The sequence below is a fragment of the Numenius arquata genome, chromosome 10, assembly GCF_964106895.1.
Source record: "Numenius arquata chromosome 10, bNumArq3.hap1.1, whole genome shotgun sequence".
NCBI lineage: Eukaryota > Metazoa > Chordata > Aves > Charadriiformes > Scolopacidae > Numenius > Numenius arquata.
The window spans coordinates 46,780,235-46,801,789 of NC_133585.1; the positions used below are offsets into that span (position 1 = coordinate 46,780,235).

The 21,555-nt window shown below is 38.8% G+C and overlaps 1 protein-coding gene across 3 annotated transcripts; it reads right to left on the bottom strand.

The window, feature by feature from the left end:
* Positions 1–23: 23 nt before the first annotated feature.
* On the bottom strand, positions 24–20,115 carry AASDH (aminoadipate-semialdehyde dehydrogenase). 3 transcript variants are annotated; one of them, XM_074154253.1, is made up of 15 exons: positions 19,886–20,115; positions 17,766–17,886; positions 16,700–17,031; positions 15,707–15,899; positions 13,476–13,717; positions 10,746–10,852; positions 10,123–10,295; positions 9,389–9,581; positions 8,242–8,360; positions 6,436–6,892; positions 6,055–6,366; positions 4,766–4,929; positions 4,053–4,178; positions 2,567–2,698; positions 30–1,503 (listed from the first exon to the last, which is right to left on the bottom strand). In XM_074154253.1, exons 1-15 carry the CDS (start codon positions 20,113–20,115, stop codon positions 1,096–1,098), a joined length of 3,309 nt encoding a protein of 1,102 aa, XP_074010354.1. In that variant the 3' UTR covers positions 30–1,095. The 3 variants fall into 3 exon arrangements, with proteins under 3 accessions (XP_074010353.1, XP_074010354.1, XP_074010355.1); XM_074154252.1 differs by having other exon boundaries at positions 24–1,503; positions 6,055–6,892; XM_074154254.1 differs by lacking the exons at positions 2,567–2,698; positions 4,053–4,178; positions 4,766–4,929 and having other exon boundaries at positions 1,484–1,503.
* Positions 20,116–21,555: the final 1,440 nt, after the last annotated feature.

The following is a 21,555-nucleotide window of genomic DNA, read 5'->3' on the forward strand; positions in this document are numbered from 1 at the left end:
AACAACACAGATGAAGCAACGTAGCCAGTGCAACTTCTACTTTACTTTTTAATTCAAGATGATAGAATTCAAAGTAGATGGCTCATCAGAGAGAGTGAGATAACAGTTCCTGCTGTAGTTCTTTTAGAAGACTCATAATCAGGAAGATGCTCTCAGTTAAGTGTCCTTTTGTCACTGCAAATACTCGATTCACATTACTCAGGCCACTGGTAATTCCTTTTAAGGCGTTAAAAGACAACCAAAACCAATCTACACAACCCTTTTTTAATAGTTCTCTGTAAAGACACTGTATAGAGCATTGATTCAAATCTCTTAAAAAACAATTTGACAATGGTTGATCTGAGCAGCGCACATTTCATCCTGGAACTCATACTGTACCCGTGATTGAAATTGAATACATATACACATATTCTCCAAGAATAAAAGAAGTAACTCCTACTGACTTCAACGGGGTTTAAGTATATGCTTGGCTGAACTGAAGCCAAAGGAGGGGCCGAGGCTCACAAAAGATGAACGATTCAGCTTATACACACTATAGCAAACAGGTCCCTACTACCAGGTATACACAACACAGGCTGTGTCTTCAGAAATCAAATTAAAATGCAGATTCCAACTCTAACCATTCTATGATTCTATGATTCACAAAAGGACTTGGGTTACCTTGCCACGGCCTAGAAACCTCGTCAGAGTAGACAAACACCAGTCTGATGCGTGGAATAGCCAGGCACAGGCCAGGAAGGAACCTCAGGGCACAGACGAGGCCGGACTCAGAGACATTCCTTCCTCGGGGAGACAAGAATGTTATTCCATGCTGCAGAGTATGGCACTTTACCACAGTTTATCCCAATCCTGCAAGTGTTTAAAGTGAAACTACTGACTTTTGTTTCCTTTGGCTGGGTACTGAGCAGCCATCCTCCTCCCATCAGCACAGCAAGCGAACAAATATCACTTTCCCTACTCTGGGCACTGCCTGGTGCAAAACGCCACCCGAGAAGTCAGCAAAGAGTACTTCTTGCCTACAGTAAAATAGGCAGAGAGGTAGAGAGCACCTGTGAGTTCTTCATTTACAAATGTAAACAACAGAAAGGAAGCAGCCTAACATCTTAGCTGTTCTTTTTTTCCTCTTATATACAAATCTAGGCAATAAACATAATCATTTCTACAGCCAACAACAAGCTTTGTTCCCCATACTACGGGGGAAGAGAAAACCTCTCCTGGAAGCTTCTCTACTCCTTCTGCTGTTCCGCTCTTGGCATTCAGGATCCACACTTTGCCATCTGTAGATACTGCTGCCAAAAGAATTTTGTTCTTTAAGTCATTACTTTGGAAAACGAATGGTGTTCCATATACACTTGAAGTAGCTTCAAATTTCCACAGTAAATTACCCTCCATGCTACAACAGTAGATAAAGCGATCATGGGAGCCAAAAAATATTTCTTGCTTAGTTAAACTTGAGATGCATGGAGATGAAAACACCGGTCCATTAGTGGAAAACTGCCAAACCTACAGAAAGAACATAACCAATTATTATCAAAGGTTGTTCACGTTATCAGTTTCACAGCAACTGCAATTTTTTAATAGACTAGTTGTTCGACAGGACAGCATTTTATTTCAAGAGTATACTAAATTTCAGCGAGGGCTGGTAAATACTTGTCAAATTACAAGTTTTACACAGAGTAAATGATAAAAGGCTCATAAAATAAATGTGCAAGAGTTACTACCTTCTGTGAGGCCTACATAAAGATGGCCAACTTGGGAAAAGAATATTCTTGGGCTGTTGTACCACAATTAGTAATGAACTTTGAGAATTGAGCTAACATGCCATTCTTTGCCAAAAAGGCAAACACTCCCTTTGTAATATAGATTTCCCCTGCTCATGCTAATGATGTGCAGATCCCTCCTCAAGAGAGTATGAGTTCTGCAACACTGCTGCAAGCAGACAGAGAGCAGGGCATGTGCTAACACGTATTTTATAACCAGAAAAGGCTTAGGAATTGCCATGTATATTGCTTCTCAGGCAAACAAACAGAAACAGCAGCAATTGTTTTAACACCAGATACAAACCACATTCATCTCTGAGGAATTAAAATTACTGTCATTTAATTCAATGTGAAGGCTGACACATTTTGTCAGAATTATGATTTGGCATATCTCTGCTGTGATGTCAGTATTTTTTGATAAATACATAAATATTCTAAGAAACCTTTATTTCTAAATAGCCACCATCTTACAGAAGAGATGGTTTTAAACATGCTTGAAAAACTCTGAAAACAAAACCATACCATTTCATTTGCTGGTACTACTGTTGACCATTTACTTTAGGTGTAAGCTCTGAAATAGAAATTCCATTGCTACATCAAGCAACTTGAGAATTTGCGGTTTATTTGTAGTTTTGCCATGAACTACCCTAGACAAACAGTTTTTCTACTTTCTCCTCTCTATAACAATAAATAGACTCTTCTAAAAGGTACATGTTAATCACTAAACCTCAGAAAACAGTATTAATAAAGCATCTTATTCCAGGTTTTGTGATGAACACAAAAAACCCCAACATCATCACTTTTACCTTTTCTCCAGAATGAGTGTAACAATATAAGTTTCCATCCACACAGCCAACATAAACGTACTTCTCATTGCAGTGAGGAGAGGAGAAGAGAGGTTTTCCCAGGAAGTTTTTCCAAATCTTACTCCCCGTCACCTGTAAATGGCAACATGGAATATCTGATGCTTAACACAACTGTAAAAAGCTGCACAAAACAACCCTTCCTTCACAGCTTGACCCATTATTGGGAAAAAAAACACAGCAACCCAAAACCCGCAAAAAAATCCCCAACAAAACCCAAAAAGCAAAGAAAAGCAGGCTTCTCCATTCCAAAATGTATACCAGACGGAAAACTACTCTTCAAATATTATTCCAACAATATATTTAGTGTTTTCCCTGGGATACTAACTACCCCTGTTCCAACCTTCTCTTCCTCCCCCTAGGCAAAATAATAACAGTGTAGTCATAGAAGAGTTTTAATAAACTACAGATTCATTTTTTACTCCATTCCCAGCTTCTCAGTATGTGATGAAGACCAGTGAAGGAGAGAATATCTTGAAAACAAGTCATATTCATGTCATAAACTATAAATACTGTAGGAAACACTGCAACCCATAATCTATGATCATCACAATAAGCTCCTAATGTGGCCTGCACCTTCCTATTTTTATAAATAATTACTTGGAGTTACAGTTGGGTTTCTCAATTACCTGTTACTCAGGATAATGGAAAAAAAAAATATCTGGTTTTGCTTAACCCCACCCCACTAGAGCTGCAAACCCACACACTGGTCTTCTAACAGTAGGTTGGGTATTACTGAGGAAACTTGTAGTGGGTGGGAGGTAAAGATGGTTAGGACTGATGCTCCAGGTTGTGGAGTAGAAAAACATGAACAGCTGCTCCAAGTGACTGTTCTTTTTATCAGGAAAGACCAGCTGTAAGCCAACAATGCCTCAGAAATCCATGAAATTGCTCCACGTCTATCAAGAATGCCATTTCCCCAGTGGAGAGAACAGAACAGCAGTTCAAGATTCAGGGGGACAGCTCTTTAAATGACTACAGGGAGGGAAACGGTAAGAGGAGTGAAGGGGCTTCTTTCTCTCTTCAGTTCTGATTTCAGTAAATTCTGTGTAATTTTTTTTTTTTTTAATCCTACTGTCAAGAGAGAGGGAGGGGAAAAAATTAATCTACAGACATGCTCTCACTCACTAGTTTAACTGATAAGGTTGGGAACAAGAATGGGAACAAGAAGACACTGATTCCAACTTTGGCTTACAGTCAGCACGGAAATTCAAGCAAGTCACTTCAGTTCTCTATCACCAGATAGCTTTCTGAAATACAGGAATTATTATGGTAACCTTGTGTATAATAAAAGGCCTTCAAGTGAAAAATATCTTATGGTAACCAACTAGTTCCTTTCATCAGAAAAGCAATCTTAACTCAGAAATGCATTTTTGGTTTCATTTAAATTTGAGATTAGGATCAAAGACAAGTAAGCAAAGGTACATACTGGGTTTACCGCCAACAATAGTCCTCCTAGAGTAGCAATATAAAGATGATGTGGAAAAGAACTTAGACAAGGAGATGAAAACACAGCTCCACCTTCGCAATGTAACTTCCATATACATGCCTTTTTCTGTAAGCATAAGAAAAAAGAGAAATAAATAATTTTACAATTGGAGTTTAAGTATATCATGTTTACAAAGGCCTTTGAATACCAGAGCTTATCAAAAAGTGCATTTACTCAGCAAATACTAGTCAAGAAGTGAAGATATCATCTACATGATATTATAGCAACACATTCGCCATCGGCTGCTTTCTTTTCCAGCAAATAAAAGAAACTCAGCTAATGATGAGGCATCATCTGCGCCTCTTATTTTACATCTCCCTTCATCTACTCTTTTACAATGTAAGATTCTCTCTCCACCATTAAGCCATAGCTTTATTCCCATCTGGGCACCCTATTCTGAAATACCCACAGAAAATAACTAAGAAATTTAAGATTTGGTTTCAACCAGGACTAGTAGCACAAGAACCACAGCAGAGAACACCACTGAAACTATTTACCCACCACGTAATCATAACGTCACTTCAAGCAGGCTTAACTATTTCAAAAGTGTAATTGTGGACTCCTGAGAATACTAACGCCAGTGGAACCCCATCTGGTGTGCTACAAACACGATATTTATTCTTCTATACATAAAAGTTAGTCAGTGCTCTTACATAAATATCCAAAGCATAGACATGTTGGTCATGTGATCCTATGTAGATTAGTCCACTGGAAGGGTCTACAACAGCAGAGCTTTTTACAGTATCTTCTGTGACAAAAGTCCAGTGTATTTCTCCATCGCTGCTTTGAAGCACATACACTAAGCCATCATAACAACCTGTGTGAAATAAAACACAACAGGGGAAAAAAGGATAATGAATATTTGTATTTATGGTGGGATTTATGCTGCTAGCTGCATCACTGCTGGAAAGAAATGACGTGACTCATGAGGTACAGTTTCAAAACATTTTCCAAAGCTCCTCCTCTTTTTTTAGCTCAAAGTCTTTGCCGATAGTTCATACATTCACAGTTGATTGTTCCGTGTGTTCTTTCCAGGTTACATTTTGTATATGCTTATTTCACTGCCTTTCTATATCAAATTTTTACAGTAATAATATTAGAAGACATGGAGTTTCTGAAAAGTTAGAATAATTAATGTTTTTTTAATTACCTCTTTCTCTAACTTTCCTTTCTGAAAACAAAGATGCTGAAAGAATAAAGCCTGTCTGTTTTCAATGAAAATTGAACTGTAGTTCTAGAAACTCCTTCAGCTTTAATGAAACAGTCAATTTTGTTATCAGAGTAAATAGCAATCAAAATACTAGGAAAAAGATGGTAACATTAGCTTGACATAAAAACACCTCACCACCTGGACATCAGCGCTAACCAGTGATATGTACGTATTAGCAAAAAAGATAACACTAAGATGAATAATGGCATCTCCATTAACAACGGATATGACAAAACCAAAAAAAAAAAATATCCAAACATGTTCTTTGCATTTCCAAAAGGAAGAGTCAAAGGAGAGAATTAAACGCTGTGAAAATAACCTGTGGCACCAAGTACTAATTTCTACCGCTATCAAATTTTAAAGACATTTTAGGACTGTATCACCTTTCTGTAATTTTTAAAAAAATAGTTTAAAGGTCACACCTTAATTAATCACTAAAAAGAAACCATACCCATTGACTATTCCTTAATAAGGCCTTATTAAAAACTTGGCATATAATAAATCACAAGTATGTATGTTAGATAAGCTCCATCACTGGTCATCATGAAACTTAAATTACTTCTTCCTTCTGTTCCTATATTACAATAAATTAGTTCTGAAGAAGATATGGAAGTTTCTGGATAAGTGTAGACGGAGGGCATTCAGAGGTAAGAAATAAGATTCTCTGTCATTCACGTTGTATTTGGCAGAAAAAAAAATAATTTCAAATGAAGGCTAAAACAAAAGACATACCAACAACAATGAAATTTCCACACTTAGATGTGCAGGCAGAAGATTCGATACGATCTCCAAGGTTCTTCTCCCATTTTATTTCTCCCAAATCTAGATCAATCGCCTGCATGGCATGAGAGTGAGAGCCAACATATACAGATGCAGATATTCCTTCTTCAGTTGGTATTACAACCAGGGGTGATGCATCAACACATTTTCTTGTATTTGACTTCCACCTTATGCATAATGCCAACTCTGCTGCTGTTACGTGACTACATTCTGCATGGATTTGCTGTTCAGAGCAACAGTCGGCTTTATTTGCCTTGTTTGTAACTGTTAGAATTCTGTTCTCCATTTCACACCCTTGCCCATGGCTTTTCATTGTATCTGGAGTCACTAAACGCAGAAAGGATGGTTGCTGTAGCAGTTCCGCTCCTACCTGTACTGTATTGCTGGGTTGCATAAAAGACTTGGTGAAATTCATAGAAAATAAATGATTTCCTCTACTTAGCGCAATAAATGAAATTAACCGTGAAGCAACCTCAATACTTCTTTCAGATTTCAGTTTAATATATTTTCCATGGAATTCCTCTCCATTGTTCCCACTTAATTTTCTTTTCACAACGTTGTCATAATTCATTAATTGGTCTTCATCTGGAAACAGAATTTTAAGAGTATGTCTATAAACCTCTTCAATCGAGCGGCTGAGAATAACTTCAAGGAGTCCAGGCACAGCTTTGCCCACGAGCATCTCGATTTCATCATAAAATTGTAGAGCCTTTAAGGAGTCTCCACCACTGTACAGAAATACCGCATCTTTAGAAATTCCGGTGGGATCACCTGGGAGACCCAGAACAGTCTAGAGAAAAGAAGAAGGAAAGAGGTAACAGTCCATGGGCGTTACACCACGTCACACACACAAAAACTTAAGTTAGGTAAAATCCACCTGAATACCCAGAAGTCCCACTAAAAATCAACAACCGAGGAAACTCACTAATCTGCAAAAAGTCACAGGAAATGCTTTAGTGCCAATAGAGATAGTGATGGAACAAGAGTTAGGGAGAAACAGGGAGATACTAGTTCTGTACTACCGAATGTTTCGCTCAATTCCAATTCTGCAGCCTACGGAATTAAAGCAAATTGTGCTGTATTTTTGTTGGCTGTTTTCCATCTCAATTCCATTTATCAATGACAACTTTACAGATAAAACATTGACGCCTTTTGATAAAATAAATTTTGATAAATTTAGGTGCTTTATTTTATTAATAAAACTTATATAAACTGGTATCTTTTACTTCTGAATTATTTAAGTAACCTACTTATCTACCTACTTTTGAAACTATAACCCCTTCAATTCATGATGGATTTTGGATTTGGCATTGTCACTACAACAAACAACAATTACTGTGTCTTCTCTCGCCATACTCCCTGCTTGTTAAGTCTGGGTGTGAAGACCAAATCCTCTGGCCTTGGAAGCCACCTTCTGCTGTCCATACTGATTTAGGGCACATCCCATCCCTTCGGGTTATCATTTCTATAGCCACCAATACGGTAAGTATCAGCACAGACAAATTATGTTACTAACTTCACTACATTTACTCGTTCAAGTCCTAGCCACAGCAAATCCCACTTTCTGGTGAAACCTGGAAGACTGCCTTCAAAAAAAAAACAACCAGAAGTAATACTGTTTGGCATCACACTTCAGTACGTTGAAAAACAAGTCTTTAGCACAGAAATTGAGAAACAACACAAACCGACAGTCCAAGAGACAATTACGCAATTGTGCCATCTATTTAAAAAAGGACTCTTCAATTCATAATTACCTTGAGAAATAAGAAACTCTACTGACACAGTAGCTATTTTGTACAAAGTTTCCACGTCCCAGTTCCTTGTTTCCCTTAGGGATATCTTCTTTGGCATGTGAAGCAGTATTCAAAAAGCTACTGACAGGTTACATCCTTCCTATGCTAATTGCTGATACCTCATAGCCTGCAGTTTTATCTGATAGAGAAATATAAATTACTCCCTCTTGGCCACTGCAGAGAGTCTATATTTAAGTATTAACTGAACAGAAAGAGCTCTACTGCTTAAATCTATAGGCAGCTAGAACGTTCTGGTTGCATTAGTCATACTTTTTAAAACTGTTTAATTCCTGACACATGTATAATGATCCACTTGCAAAGATAAAAAGGCAGCTCAAAATACTACCTTCCATAAATACTGCAATCTTTCCCACAATTCCTCTGCGTCATTCAGCTTACTGTCACGCCTTCTGGAGTTTAGATGGTTCTGGTAAATCTTGTTCAGTTCAGATATATCAACTTTGCCTTTGTAGAAAATAAAGTACGATTTTTTTTTTCATTGCTCTTTTAGCATTTACATTTCCAAACCTTGCTCTGCCCAAATAGTCACTCTATTCTTGTACACACTTCCTTATTCAAACTCAACTGTACCTGTATTTTTTTTTACCCAGTCAATCAACAACACTTAACAGAACCCAGTAAGGTTTTTGGGAAAAAAAAAAAAAAAAAAAAAGCCTCCCCACATGATCCCACATTCAGGGCCTGATCTTTCCACAGTTGGAGTCTGGGTTCTGTTGCAGACTGCAACAGGAATGACCAAGAAAATAAATGTGCAATGATAATACCAAATTGATTTGACTCTTGAACAAAACCCATCTGGAGTACTGTGTCCAGTTCTGGGCTCCCCAGTTCAAGAATGACAGGGAACTGCTGGAGAAGGTACAGCAGAGGACTACAAAGATGATTAGGGGCCTGGAGCATCTCTCTTACAAGGAAAGGCTGAAGGACTTGGGTCTTTTTAGTCTGGAGAAGAGAAGACCGAGGGGGCATCTGATCAACACCTATAAATACTTAAAGGGTGGGTGTCAAGAGGATCGGGCTACTCTTTTTTCAGTGGTGCCCAGTGACAGGACAAGAGGAAATGGGCACAAACTCAAACATAAGAAGTTCCATCTAAACATGAGGAGGAACTTCTTCGCTTTGAGGGTGGCAGAGCCCTGGAACAGGCTGCCCAGAGAGGTGGTGGAGTCTCCTTCTCTGGAGACATTCAAAACCTGCCTGGACACTTTCCTGTGCAACCTGCTCTGGGTGGACCTGCTTTGGCAGGGGGATTGGACTAGATGATCTCCAGAGGTCCCTGCCAACCCCATATTATTCTGTGATTCTGTGAAAACATTATCAAGAAAACATCATTTCCTGCTAGGAGCTGGTTATCCAACCTACATATTTAAAAAGCATGATTCAAGTACTGGATTTTGGTAAATTGAAAAAAAAAAAAAAAGGAATACAGACCATTAAAATAAGTGGCAAGGGTACTTAATAGTTTCATTTACCATGTGATGTTAAAGGCAAAGCTTTAATCAGCACAAGCCCATCAGGGACTGCATGAGCTGGTAGACGTTTCTGGAGTTCTTGAAGTGTTTCTCTCTCTTCTAAGTCATCTTTGGGTACAACAAACAGGATAAGTTTTTCCTGCTGATACCAGGTCACTGCACAAGCTTCTACCTGACAAAGATCTTCAGCAGCCTGTAATTAAAAAATATTAGTCTGGCTTTGAAATGCAGTTCATCAATAGAGTAAAAGGAGTAAAAAACATAATTTAAAAGAGTACACATTTAAAATTTTTATTTGTCTCCCATTCCTACAAAACTTCCAATGAAATATGTTCTCTAGTAGCTAAAGTTTGTACTTCTTCATATAAAGATGGACTCAGAGATATATGTCTTATTTGCCTAAACGCCATGAATATAATCCACGAGTCAGACACTGAGGCTTGTAGAACAACCACTATACAAGCATTTCAGTGCAACACTCAGTATTTTTCAGGTGTTTGTACAGTTCTCAATTGTTGGAAGAAACCATAAAATAAAACAGATTTCCAAGAACCCACAACCAAACTCCTCCCTAAATTACGTGACTAGATTTTTAATAACACACCCTCCCAATTTCTTTTAGACTCCTAAAAGTCATCTGAAGATGAGTAATTACCCATTTCTGATGATAACGATGTGTTCCTTATCCCTCCTCTTTCATACTGGCATACTCTACTCACTAGATGTTGTATTACCTGCTGCAAACATTCAATATTAAAACGTTTGCCATGACGTTTAATCTGATTGTCTTTCCGACCCAAGAAGAACAAGTTTGCATTCTGCACTCTTACAAAATCCCCTGTTTCTCTCATTGTGCCCAGGGGTACAGTTATTTCATCATCAAGAAAGCAGATTCGTTCTTCACCACCTACACAAGAAAAGATCATGGTCACATATATTAAATGGCTAACTGTAAAATAAAATTATAAGGAATATTTTATCAAATTCTCCTAAACTTTAATAAGCATTATAAGTAGTACTAAAAGATTATTACCAATGTCTAAACTTCTGCAAAGTACAAACTGGGCTATGCAGTTAATTCAGTTAATACAAAGAAATTACTTCAACTGAGAACATCAAAATGCAAGCAGGAAAAAAGGTCAATATAACGAAAGCACAGTCTGCAGTTAAAATTATGTTAATTTCCTGTTCATCATTCCAGCAACCTAAAATACCATCAGAAGGTTCCCAGCCCAAGGGGAACTTAAAATGCTATACTAATTGGTATATCAGAGGCAGACGTCAAGTAAAATCGTCAAGATATTATTAATACTCAATTAAGAAAAGTATCTTAGAAGAATAAGAAATACAAAATAACCTATAAATATTTGTCCCTCGCCTTCCAGAACTGTAGAACCGTTGGTATCTCTGACCTCAACTTTTGTTCCAAGGAGCGGTGATCCCAAAGGTATCGGGAAATCAGTTCTAAGTACATAAAAGACAGAAATAGTAAAAATGTTTCCCTTCTGAACACAAAATAACTGTTCCAGAAATGAGTTAGCATCCTGTCTTTTAAAGGATTGGTATTGGAGCAAAAGTAGACACTCAGGGCTTCTTTCTACAAACGTTTCTTCTTTGAAAGCATCTCAATTTGTTCAAAATTAAAAACATCATTGGTGTGCATGGGTTTCACTACCATATACCAAAACCCACAGAATGATAGAAAATAAGGCTTGAATGGACCGTGAAATACCCTGAGAGTACCCTGGGAGCTTCAGCTGGTTTTTAAGTCCCCCAGGTTGAAACTTCCATCGAGTCAACCAATTTAAACACATGTATTTCTAATTCATTCTTTCCCTTTCCTACCTAGTTTGACCTTCTATTCTATTTCATTACTGATGTTGTGGCAACAAGTACAGCTGACTTTCAGAAAAGACTAAAACACAAGAAATTGTAATTTCAATGTTGTGTATCTATTATAGATGACTTCTGTTGAGTTGCAGACCAACTCCTTCCTTTCCCTTCATTCTCTAGCCTCTTCAAGCACTTGCAGAACTTCATTTATTGGATATATTTCTCAGTGGGAGTAGAGAATAATGTACTTTCTTCAGTAAAGCAAAATTTAAAAAGCAAAGTAACTTTAAATAACTTTGGTAATATATGAAGTTAGGCATGGGCTCCAGTTCAATTTCTATCATAAAGTATCATATTTTAACCTAACAGTTACTGTTCAACTCCTGTTATTTAGGCTGTTGAAACTTCTCCTTTTCTCTGATCAGTCCATTAATTCTTTATCTCAAGTTGATCAAAAAGCAGGCAAATTTTGTAAAATGTGTATTTCTGCCAAGTAAGATTCTTATCCTCCTTTTCCTTCCTCTGGTCAGCATGAAAATATAATTACTTGACAAATAGGTATAAGAAAGCATCCCAGATATTCAATGTGCGTGCACCATGCCATGGGAAAGTCCCAACAAAAAGACAAAACCAAAAAGGAGTGGAATTTAACATCGCCAAACAAACCCCCAAGATTCCTACATATACCATAGAACAGCAACAATAAAAGACATACACCACCTCAATGGGCCATTATTATTACGAGACTTGGGATTAGACATTTAATTTTGCCAAACTATCTAAAAAACAGAGGGGTGCAGACCACTAAGGCCCAACTTTGTGCTGATTTTTTTTCATTTTCTAGTGTTCTCTAGGAACTTTGACAGTTTTTATTATTTGGGTAGCAAAGATAAAAGCCCACTGTCCTACAACTGTCCTACCAATACTCAGAAATGAAAAAGACATAAAATGGTGTGTTCTGGGTTTGTTGTATCTGGGGTTGCTTTCTGCAAAGGAACCCTAATTCCCTTTGCAATGAGGCTCACAGCGAACAGGATCTGAGGTGAAGGGTGGGAGACAACAGTCAGAGACTATTCCATCATTCTAACTGCACATCAGTCAGGACTGAAGAACACCACATTATCTCTGGAGCACAGAAACTTTTGAGTAGAAAAAAACAAGTTTCTCCGAGGAGAAGGTAACGTTTGAACTCAGAGAAACCAGAATGAAAGTGAGTTTTGCATAAGAATTTAGTAACATTTATGACCATTCACCATTCTCAGTCTTCAAGGGTTAAAGTACCAGGCTGATATATCGCATCATCACAAAACATCCCATTTCGTAGGACACATCTAACTCAAGTCACATGTAAAATTATCATGCTAGGGAGTAATCACACATTTCAGAGAGCAAATGAAACACTGAGCTAAATGGAAGTACCTTTCAGGAACTTGACACTCTTGCAACCCTCTTTATAAACTACAATGAACAAAAAAACAGCGAGCAATTGAGTGAAAGTGGCAGAGGGCTAAATGATGAAAACAAAGGACTTCTGGAAGTCCAAGTAAAATTACTGTGAGACCTTGGGTGAGCCACTTTGGACAAATTTCTGTCATGGGCAGTAGCCAAGTCATATCATTGGCATACTTTGCTGAATAGTATAACACCCAATAGCAGAAAAAACCCACTACCTAAACTCCACTTAATAGATTATCTGCGGAGTTTTAAAAACTGTAGGCAAAAGCATGGTCATGGTAGCAGTAAGAAACACATGTATCTACTGATTGCATTTGAAAGTAATCCTTGAGCATTTTTGCTTAAAATAAGTAAATCACAGTATTAACATTCTGAACTTAACAGAGCTAAGCTATGAGTTTATCTTTGGTCCAAGGCTATGATTGAGAGTTACAGAGCCCCATTTCTTTACTCTCACTGACAGCTGTGTTAGGTTTCTTCTCTCTGAACATGCAAAATCTCACTGGAAAAGCCTCACGATGAGCAAACAACACATTATGTGAAACAACAGGTCTACAAGTACACAGAATTTCAGATTGCAGTCTGTCGCTCAAGAATCACTCAGCAGCAGCTTGTACTTGAGGGGTTCTGGATTAGAGCAAGAGTAAATAGAATAATTCTACAGAAAAATCAAATGTAATTTGTACCAGCATAAACACTAGTGAGGACTCAGCAGCCCTGGAAACAGGAGACTGAGGTTCTATTTCTAGTGATTTTCATCACTCACATGCCACACCGCAAAAACAGTGAATTTTCCTACCTAAAATCAGCATTAAAAACCTCTTCAGGAATCTTGTAGCAAGTGGCCCAGCTTGACACTTCAGTAATACCATACAGATTAAAAATACTTGTTTTGTTCTCCTTGTGCTTCCAACTTTTCAAGACATTCAATATGGGAAACGCTTCACCGCCAAGGGCTAAGACACGAAGTGAAGTATTTGCAGACAACACTGTTGATTTAATAATGTGAGCTCCAAACCTTCTGAGAAGTGTTGGTGTTGCCTGTATGATATATATTTAAAAAAAATAATAAAGCAAAACAAAATGATAATAGAAAGACCTGATATATTTTTTCATTATATGCATAAACCTCTTCCTGCTTTATCATATCCACTGCATAACTATATTGTGGATGTACTTAACAATCTACATATAGTAGATGGCATCAACTATCAGATACAAGTATAGATCATGCTGGTGTTTTGCAAGATTTTGCTTCTTATGTGGAGCCTTTAATGAGTTCTATCAGCACCAATCTATACTCTTCTGAAGAGTTTTTGTTTTACTTAGATTGGTTATGGGTTCCCTGTTGTGTCTCAGCTATTACCTAAAGTGCATATTAGTTCTTGTGTTAATTACTTTGAAACAGAAAGCAGAAAGGGCAGTATTCTCTTGATGTTACTGTTTGAGCTTTTTTTTCCCTTCATTCCAGCATGTTACAGCTAAAATATAACCAATATATCTGATTAACTTGCATATAGAACATTTAAAAACCTTTCCATAACACTAAAATCTCCTAGGATGCCAGATTCTGGGTTGTTCCCAATTTGTGTAAATGTAACAGTTTGCGATGATTAGTTTTTCTGAAAGCTTTCACATCACACTCCAAAAAGAGCAGGGGAAGAAGAAAAGACAAAAAAAAAGAAATAACAACAACAAAAAAAACCCAAACAAGACAGCTTCCTCAAATTCCAAAAAAATCACAAAATCAAACTTTTCTTAGAAGACATCTCAAATACCTTCATTCACCAAATTTCGTCTTTCTCTATTAACACTTAAAATGCTTTAAAGTATCTATCTTAAAAAGTCTTTAAAAAACATACTTAAAAAATCTTGCTAATAGAGATTAATATCTCAGGGTTTTTTTTCTAAAAGCAAGTGAGCTAAACTGATCAAGAAACTTGATTATGATATGAAAATCTAAACCATCAAGATCTATAGCAATCATAATAAATAAAAATAAGAGCAGAAAATAAAGTTACAAAATATTTGTAACTAGCAGATTTTTTCTGCTCTGGAATCCTCAGCTAACTACTTCCTAGTCTTAAATGTATACACTACAATCTCAACTAGCACCATTCCTCCCAAAGAAAAGGAAATCTCAGCATTTCTATGAGTGCAAATACTTCAGAATTACAAGACTAATGACAAAGCAAGGCTTAGGGGTTGATTCATCACAATTAATAGACCAATCAGACCATACTCATTTTGTTCAAAGTCAGTTACAAGTGAGATCCATTCCTAGCGACTCTTCCCCCTACACCCTAATTTAAGGTTCTATCCTCAATGAATAGTTTTACAAAATACCTTGTTACAGTACAAGGCAAGGGCTAGGCTTATTAAGCCGAGCTGGATGCTCGTAAATTCAACTAAATTTTCCAAATATGAGCTTTAAAACTATTAAAATTGAGATCATATAGGAAATGATCTATTCCAAGACATAAGGGGCACATGAAGCCTCATATAAGCAGTTGGCCTGGAAACGTTAAATGTTGCTGTGGAATCAATTATTCTCTTGCTCTCATTATTGTAAACACATTTTATCACCCTATAACAACTAAACCAGTGCCATTTGTATTTTTAGCATAAAGACTACCATCAAAACTCCAAAGTTGTTTATGAGGAAAGGCTCTAAGATCTAGCCCATTAAAAAGCGCTAAAAAGGTCCATAACGGGTTACTCCATTACTGGATTCTTTGGAACTAACTGCTTAATTAACAGAATCTTTTAATTAATCCTTAAGAATTAATGGTTTCTTAAGATGAACATCAGTTTTATCTTCAGTTGATAGTTTTCTGCCACCAAGTGTTTGAGGCTTCGATCAAAGTGGAATTTTCTAAGCAGAAAGCAGAAAGGATAGCACGAGCTACTCTTTCAAGGCAGAACGCTCCTCCTCTCTTATCATTAGCATCTAGACTAATGAAAAAGTAATACATATTAGCAAAGGTGAGAAGGAAGACACTGAAGACACATATCTTAGGTGTTGCCTACCTGCAACACTGTCACTTGGTGATGGTGAAACAGAGCAGCAGACAGCTCCACGGGCATCATTCTGATAGTGCTGGGTACTATAAGGATGGAGGCTCCGCTTGTCAGAGCGACGAACAATTCAACCACAGACGGGTCAAATGTTAGAGGAGAAGCCAGGAACAGCATATCATCCTGTGTGATCTCAAATAGGGATCTAAAGTAAGACAGCCAGGAATTACAAATCTGATGCTGGCTGCTAAAAAAAAGTTCAAATTGGAAAAGAAGCATGTTTTAGCAAAGCTAAGGTCTTAAGGGCTGCTCTGAATACCTAGGCATATGCAGGCCAGTCAATTTGAGCAAGAGCTTCTGCATCAAGACTGTAACTATTGATTAAACTAATGAGGTCCCTTACAAAAATATCCACTGCATTACACACCAGTACAGTACACTGAATGTCCTACTTCAACTAATGGGGGAAAAGAAAGAGGAAAAAAGAAAAAAAAAGAGAAGAAAAAAAGAGTGAAGAAGGAAAAAACCATGAAGAGGAAGGAAAAAAAGAGAGAAGAAGAGATGGTATTTTCCATAATATGGTTTTTTAGAAAGTATTAAATGAAACAGAAAGAACCCAGTTAGCCAAAAAGGAACTAGGACTTAAAAACTACAGAACACACTAAATATAACTGTGAATGAATAATTAACTTTGTTATCTGTTTCTTCTAAGCCGCGAGCCAGAATACAATACTCACAGCAACAGCATATTATTTGAGGTACACCCCTCAAAAATTCAGATAAAGCACCATTTAAACATTAACATTCAGAGAAACAAAATTTTATGAGATACAATTTAGAAACAATAGAAACAAACACAAAGAAATCTGAAAAGGCTGGGAAGGAGGAAGAAGTGAACCAGTGTTCACAAAAACCCAATTTAATGCTCCTCTGAAGCATTAAAAAGAGTCCCTAAATGAAAAGTTTGTAAAAGCATTTAAAAGGAAAACTGGAATCCACACTTACTTGAGGTGCTGAATATTTGGCACTATACATTTATGAGGCACTCTGACTATTTTGGGGATCCCTGTGGTTCCTGATGTATGCAAGACGTACGCTAAAGAGTCTTTCTGGCCAACGTCCATGTATCCTCCACCTGATGTTTTTACTTCAGTTTGATCTGGGCAAACGGTATATCCTGGCTGCGAGTTACCCGTAGCTTTGAAAGGTTTCCCTTCATCATCTACTTGTGAATTTAAATCAGCGCTGCTCAAGCTCATTTGGAAGAGAGTTACACCAATATGTTCTATTGGGGAAGAATTGTGGTACAACCAACCAACGTGGGAGATCTGGAATTTCTGTAAAAGAAAATAAACAATTTAAACAGCAGAACTCAGGACACGCTGTTGTTGTGCTAGGGTATGCAATGAAATATGAAACAGTATTTCATAGAAATAAGCTGTGATTTCTCATCCCTCTACTTTTGGCGGAGAGTTTTAAGCTCATGCATTTTTATGTATTAAATATGAGTGAACACAGACTTTACAAATGAGAAATAAACAATTCTCGAAGCAAATAACAAAAAGAAAGGGAAAATGCGCTAAAGAATTCTGCAGAAGACACAGAACTCTGAATTATAACTAGAAGGTCCAATCTTGTCTATTCCCTTTGCAGTGAGTCTATTTCCCTTTGAGTGAGGGTACAAGATTTAGAAGGAGATGGACAAAGGGAAACCAAAGAATTAAATGCAGGAATTATTTTCAACTATTGCAAAGATTTCCAACTCTCATCCTTCACATATGGAGAAAGAAGTCTGGAAAAGTCTTCCAATGCCACTGCCCTACAAGGTGGCCTGGACAACACTGTAATAGTAAAGTAGGCAATTTTTATATATATATATTTTTTTAACAGGAGGAAAAGCACTTTATACTTCTAATTTTAAATACATTCTTTTCTGAATGAGAAAGACAACCTCTTGACATGAAAAAACAAAACAACCCCACCCAGGCTTATTAAAACAGAATACAGTCTGAATATCTGAATAATTTCTAAATTGTCCTTTAATGCTTCCTGTAAAAGTCTGAACACTTACATTTATTTTGTCATTCTCAACAAGAATATACCGGAGATTGCTTTTCTTCATGAAGTAAGCAGATAACATTGGTGGCGCATCTGGATCAATAGGAGAATAGGCAGCTGGAACTTGAAGGATTCTAGCGAGACAAAAATGTTTGAAATGTATTAAAAAAAAATATTAAGAAAATCCTCTTAAACTTCACTAACATTTCTTCTATACTGCAATTAGTTCCCAGAGCCAGAAAACATAGTCCTAACATGACTTTTAAAGGTTTTGTTAGGAAGCAAATTATAATCAGTGTTGCCTTTTGGTATTTTCAATATTCAAATTTCTTCCTGGCCAAGCAGGCTGGTGATGACAAAGGTACCACTGACATCAACAGCACCACGTTTTAAAGGCTTCTGCTATTGACTAGGAACAGAAATACAAGCTTTTCATTTATACTTACACAACACCTATAAACGTATTTTAACAAAACACCAAAAGCCTGCATACTGAAAACACTTTCTGTTCTTACTAGTCTAAAGAGTTCAGCATAAAAAATTCCGAGCACGTACTGGAATTTCTTCCCTAATAAACAAACGGAGGGACACGAGGTAACGTTCTGCCCTCATTCACGGCGCTTTACAACGTAAGAGCTCCAACAGTTGCTCACTACAATCCCCCCCTCTAGTGGCTCCATTTGAGAAAGGCAAGCACTTGAATTATATTAACGCCACAAAAAGCCAAAATGAGTAAGTGCCACCTAAAATATGAACGGTTCCCATCAAGCTTCACATTTCTTCCAAGGCTGAGTTTCCACGTAAAATTAGTAACATTTCCTCTTTGTGCAAATGATTTATCACTGCAGTAATGATGAGATCCAGAACGAAGATTTGGAAACTGCAGCATTCTGAACACTTGAACAGCCACTGGAATGAGTGAGCACGTCAGCCTGCCCTGCATCATATATAGTAGTTAATTACTCCGCAATCAATGATGACTGTAAGAATCAACATGTCCCAGTAGCATCCAGTCACACAGCAAAAGAAAACTGTGTTGCTGCTCGGTTCACTGGGCTTGAGGATAAATCAGGTTGGAAGGGACCTCAGGATGCCTGGTCTGACCCCCTGCTCAAGCAGGGCCAGCTGTGAGACCAGAGAGGTTCAGCCAGGTCTTGAGAACCTCCAGGGATGGTGCCTGCACAACATCTCTGGGAAACCTGCTCCACTGCTGGAAAAGTGGTTCCTCATCAGTGAGAGAGTTCCTCAGCTCTTCTGGGAGGTTTATGATTACGGAACTCGCTCATTTCACTGAAATCTTTATAGTCAACTGTGACACATCTTACACTGTTGTGTATTTTAAGTGCAGGGTGACAACAGGAAAACAGGGAGACAGATCATCCCCCTAAGAAGCACAAGTGCTGCTGTACGCATCAGCTGGAAAAAAATACACTCGCGATGCAGTGATACTATATTACATCATAAATGCAATGAATAGAAAAGATACATATAGAAAGGATACAAACATTGGAATTCATCAGCAGAAGCAGGATTTTTAAAATTGCTGAATTAACCGAAGTGTTGAGATCAGAAGTATACCAATTCCCTAGCCATTAAATAATCAATGTCACTTTAGTGCTGCGCGGCTCATTACTTTTTTCTACAGTATTTGTAACGGAACTGTAACTGTATACTCAGCTTAAAGCATGAAATTTGTTTTCAATGCATCTTTATTTTCTGCTAGCAGAACAAGAATACATTAAAAAACCTGCATGCTCCTTTTTTTTTTTTGTATATATACATTTATTCTGTTAGATCACCTCCATTTTTAAACAAGCACAAAGACACTAGTCATTCTTTTTTTAAATTTATATAGATACGCTTAATCATACATTTTTAAGAAAATGGATATAGTTACATACCGTTTAGATCAATGAACTTAAGATTCAAAAAACCATTACCAGCGGCCTTTCAAAACATTATAATACTCCGATCTTTTTTCTTAAAGAATGCAAGACTCCAGTGCCTCTTGACCATATTAGTATGGTATTACTGCATCTTTGTTGTTATTAAAAATAAAAGCAAATTTTCAGTTTGATTATATAGCAAACAACACAAAAACCCAACACAAATTGCAAGCATTCACGCCATTACCCCAAGATCCAAGACGGTAAGTTTATTCCTGGATAGCAGTAAAGGCCTATTTCACATTTTCCTTGCTGATCACAGTGCTTTTGAAGGAAAGCTGTTAGCTCCATGGCAAGCTTAACCACCGTCGCGTATGTGTAGAAAGTTGGAGGTTTGTCATTGCACTCATCAAACCAAACTGCTTTTCTATCAGAGTACAGGCCAGCTGCCTGATTCACCAGTTCCTGAAGAGTCATCTCTGCAGCATTATCTTCAGTCCCCCTGAAAGATTAACAAACCAGACTGCATTGTCATCTCCTAACTTTTAATACTTTAGTCAAATTATGCAAATACACAAAACACTACCAAGTAGAACAAAAAAATACTTGGCAGAAAACACATAGCTTCAGCACACCTTACATTGCAAAAGAGTAAAGTGTAATACTTTTATCATTTACCCTGGGTTTCATCCCAGGATGTTGTAGTTGCTCAGGATACAGTAGTTCACTGAGATTTCACCACGCAGACATAGTTTGTTCCTCACTGTTACATCTCTATTTTTAAAGCTGGGCACAACTTAATTAATAGCTTCATGAACACAACTACATTAATAACAGAACTGTGAAATGCGAGTCTCTCCTTTGCCAGCAGAAGGCCCAATGCGCCCATTGTCAAGGCCTGTAGGGTACTGCCCGGGCTGGAGCCCGTCTCTGCCCAACAGGGCCCTCCCGTCCCTGAATCACAGAACGGCCGGGGTTGGAAGGGACCTTCAGAGATCATCCAGCCCCACCCGCTGCCAGAGCAGGGTCACCCAGAGCAGGCTGGACAGGAACGCGCCCAGGCGGGGTTTGGATATCTCCAGAGAAGGAGACCCCGCACCCTCTCTGGGCAGCCTGTTCAGGGCTCTGGCACCCTCGAAGTAAAGAGATTTTCCCTCATGTGGAAATGGAATTTCCCGTGTTCCCGTTTGTGCCCGAACCGCATGACCAAGCTCCAGTCACAGCTGACCGAGCCGCGGACCGGAGGCCTCCGGGATTAGGCGAGGGTCGGGCCTCGGCTGCGGTCCCGAGCGAGGGGAGGCAGACTCCTCCGCCCCCCGCCGCTCTAAGCCCCCCGCCGCCCCCGCTTCCAGACACGGCCCGGCCGCTCCCGGACGCAGACGGCGGCGCGGCGCGAACCCCTACCTGAGGCAGCACCTCCCGGCGCCCTCCTTCCCTCTGCCGCCACCTAGCAACGGAAGGTCAGCGCTTCCGATTGGCGGGACGGCGTCCGCCCTGCCCGACTCTGCAGTAATACCCGCTCTCATTGGCCGGCGGCCGTCGCGCTCTTTGGGCATCCACAAGCTGCGCCCGGTGGCGTGTGTGGGACGGTGCCATTTTCCTTGAGGGTGAGGGGAGGGAGGGTGCACCGGAGCCCTCCCCGGCAGTGGTTCTTGGGACAGAAGGCGGCTAAAACAAGTGCAGGGGGTCGGGGTGAAGGGCAGAGTCCCTCCGACGCGCTCAGGTTACCCGTCTCTGTCCCCGTCCCTTCTGCCCCGGGAGGTGGCTGGGGCCGTGGCTGAGGGTGAGGGGAGGGGGAGCCGGTAAGGCGGTACGGGCCGCCTGCGGGGGAGGAGGATTTAACGTAAGACACGGAATGATTTCCCTCAGCTTCGAGACACTTTGGAGGTGACTTTATTAAAAGGAACGTTGGATGGA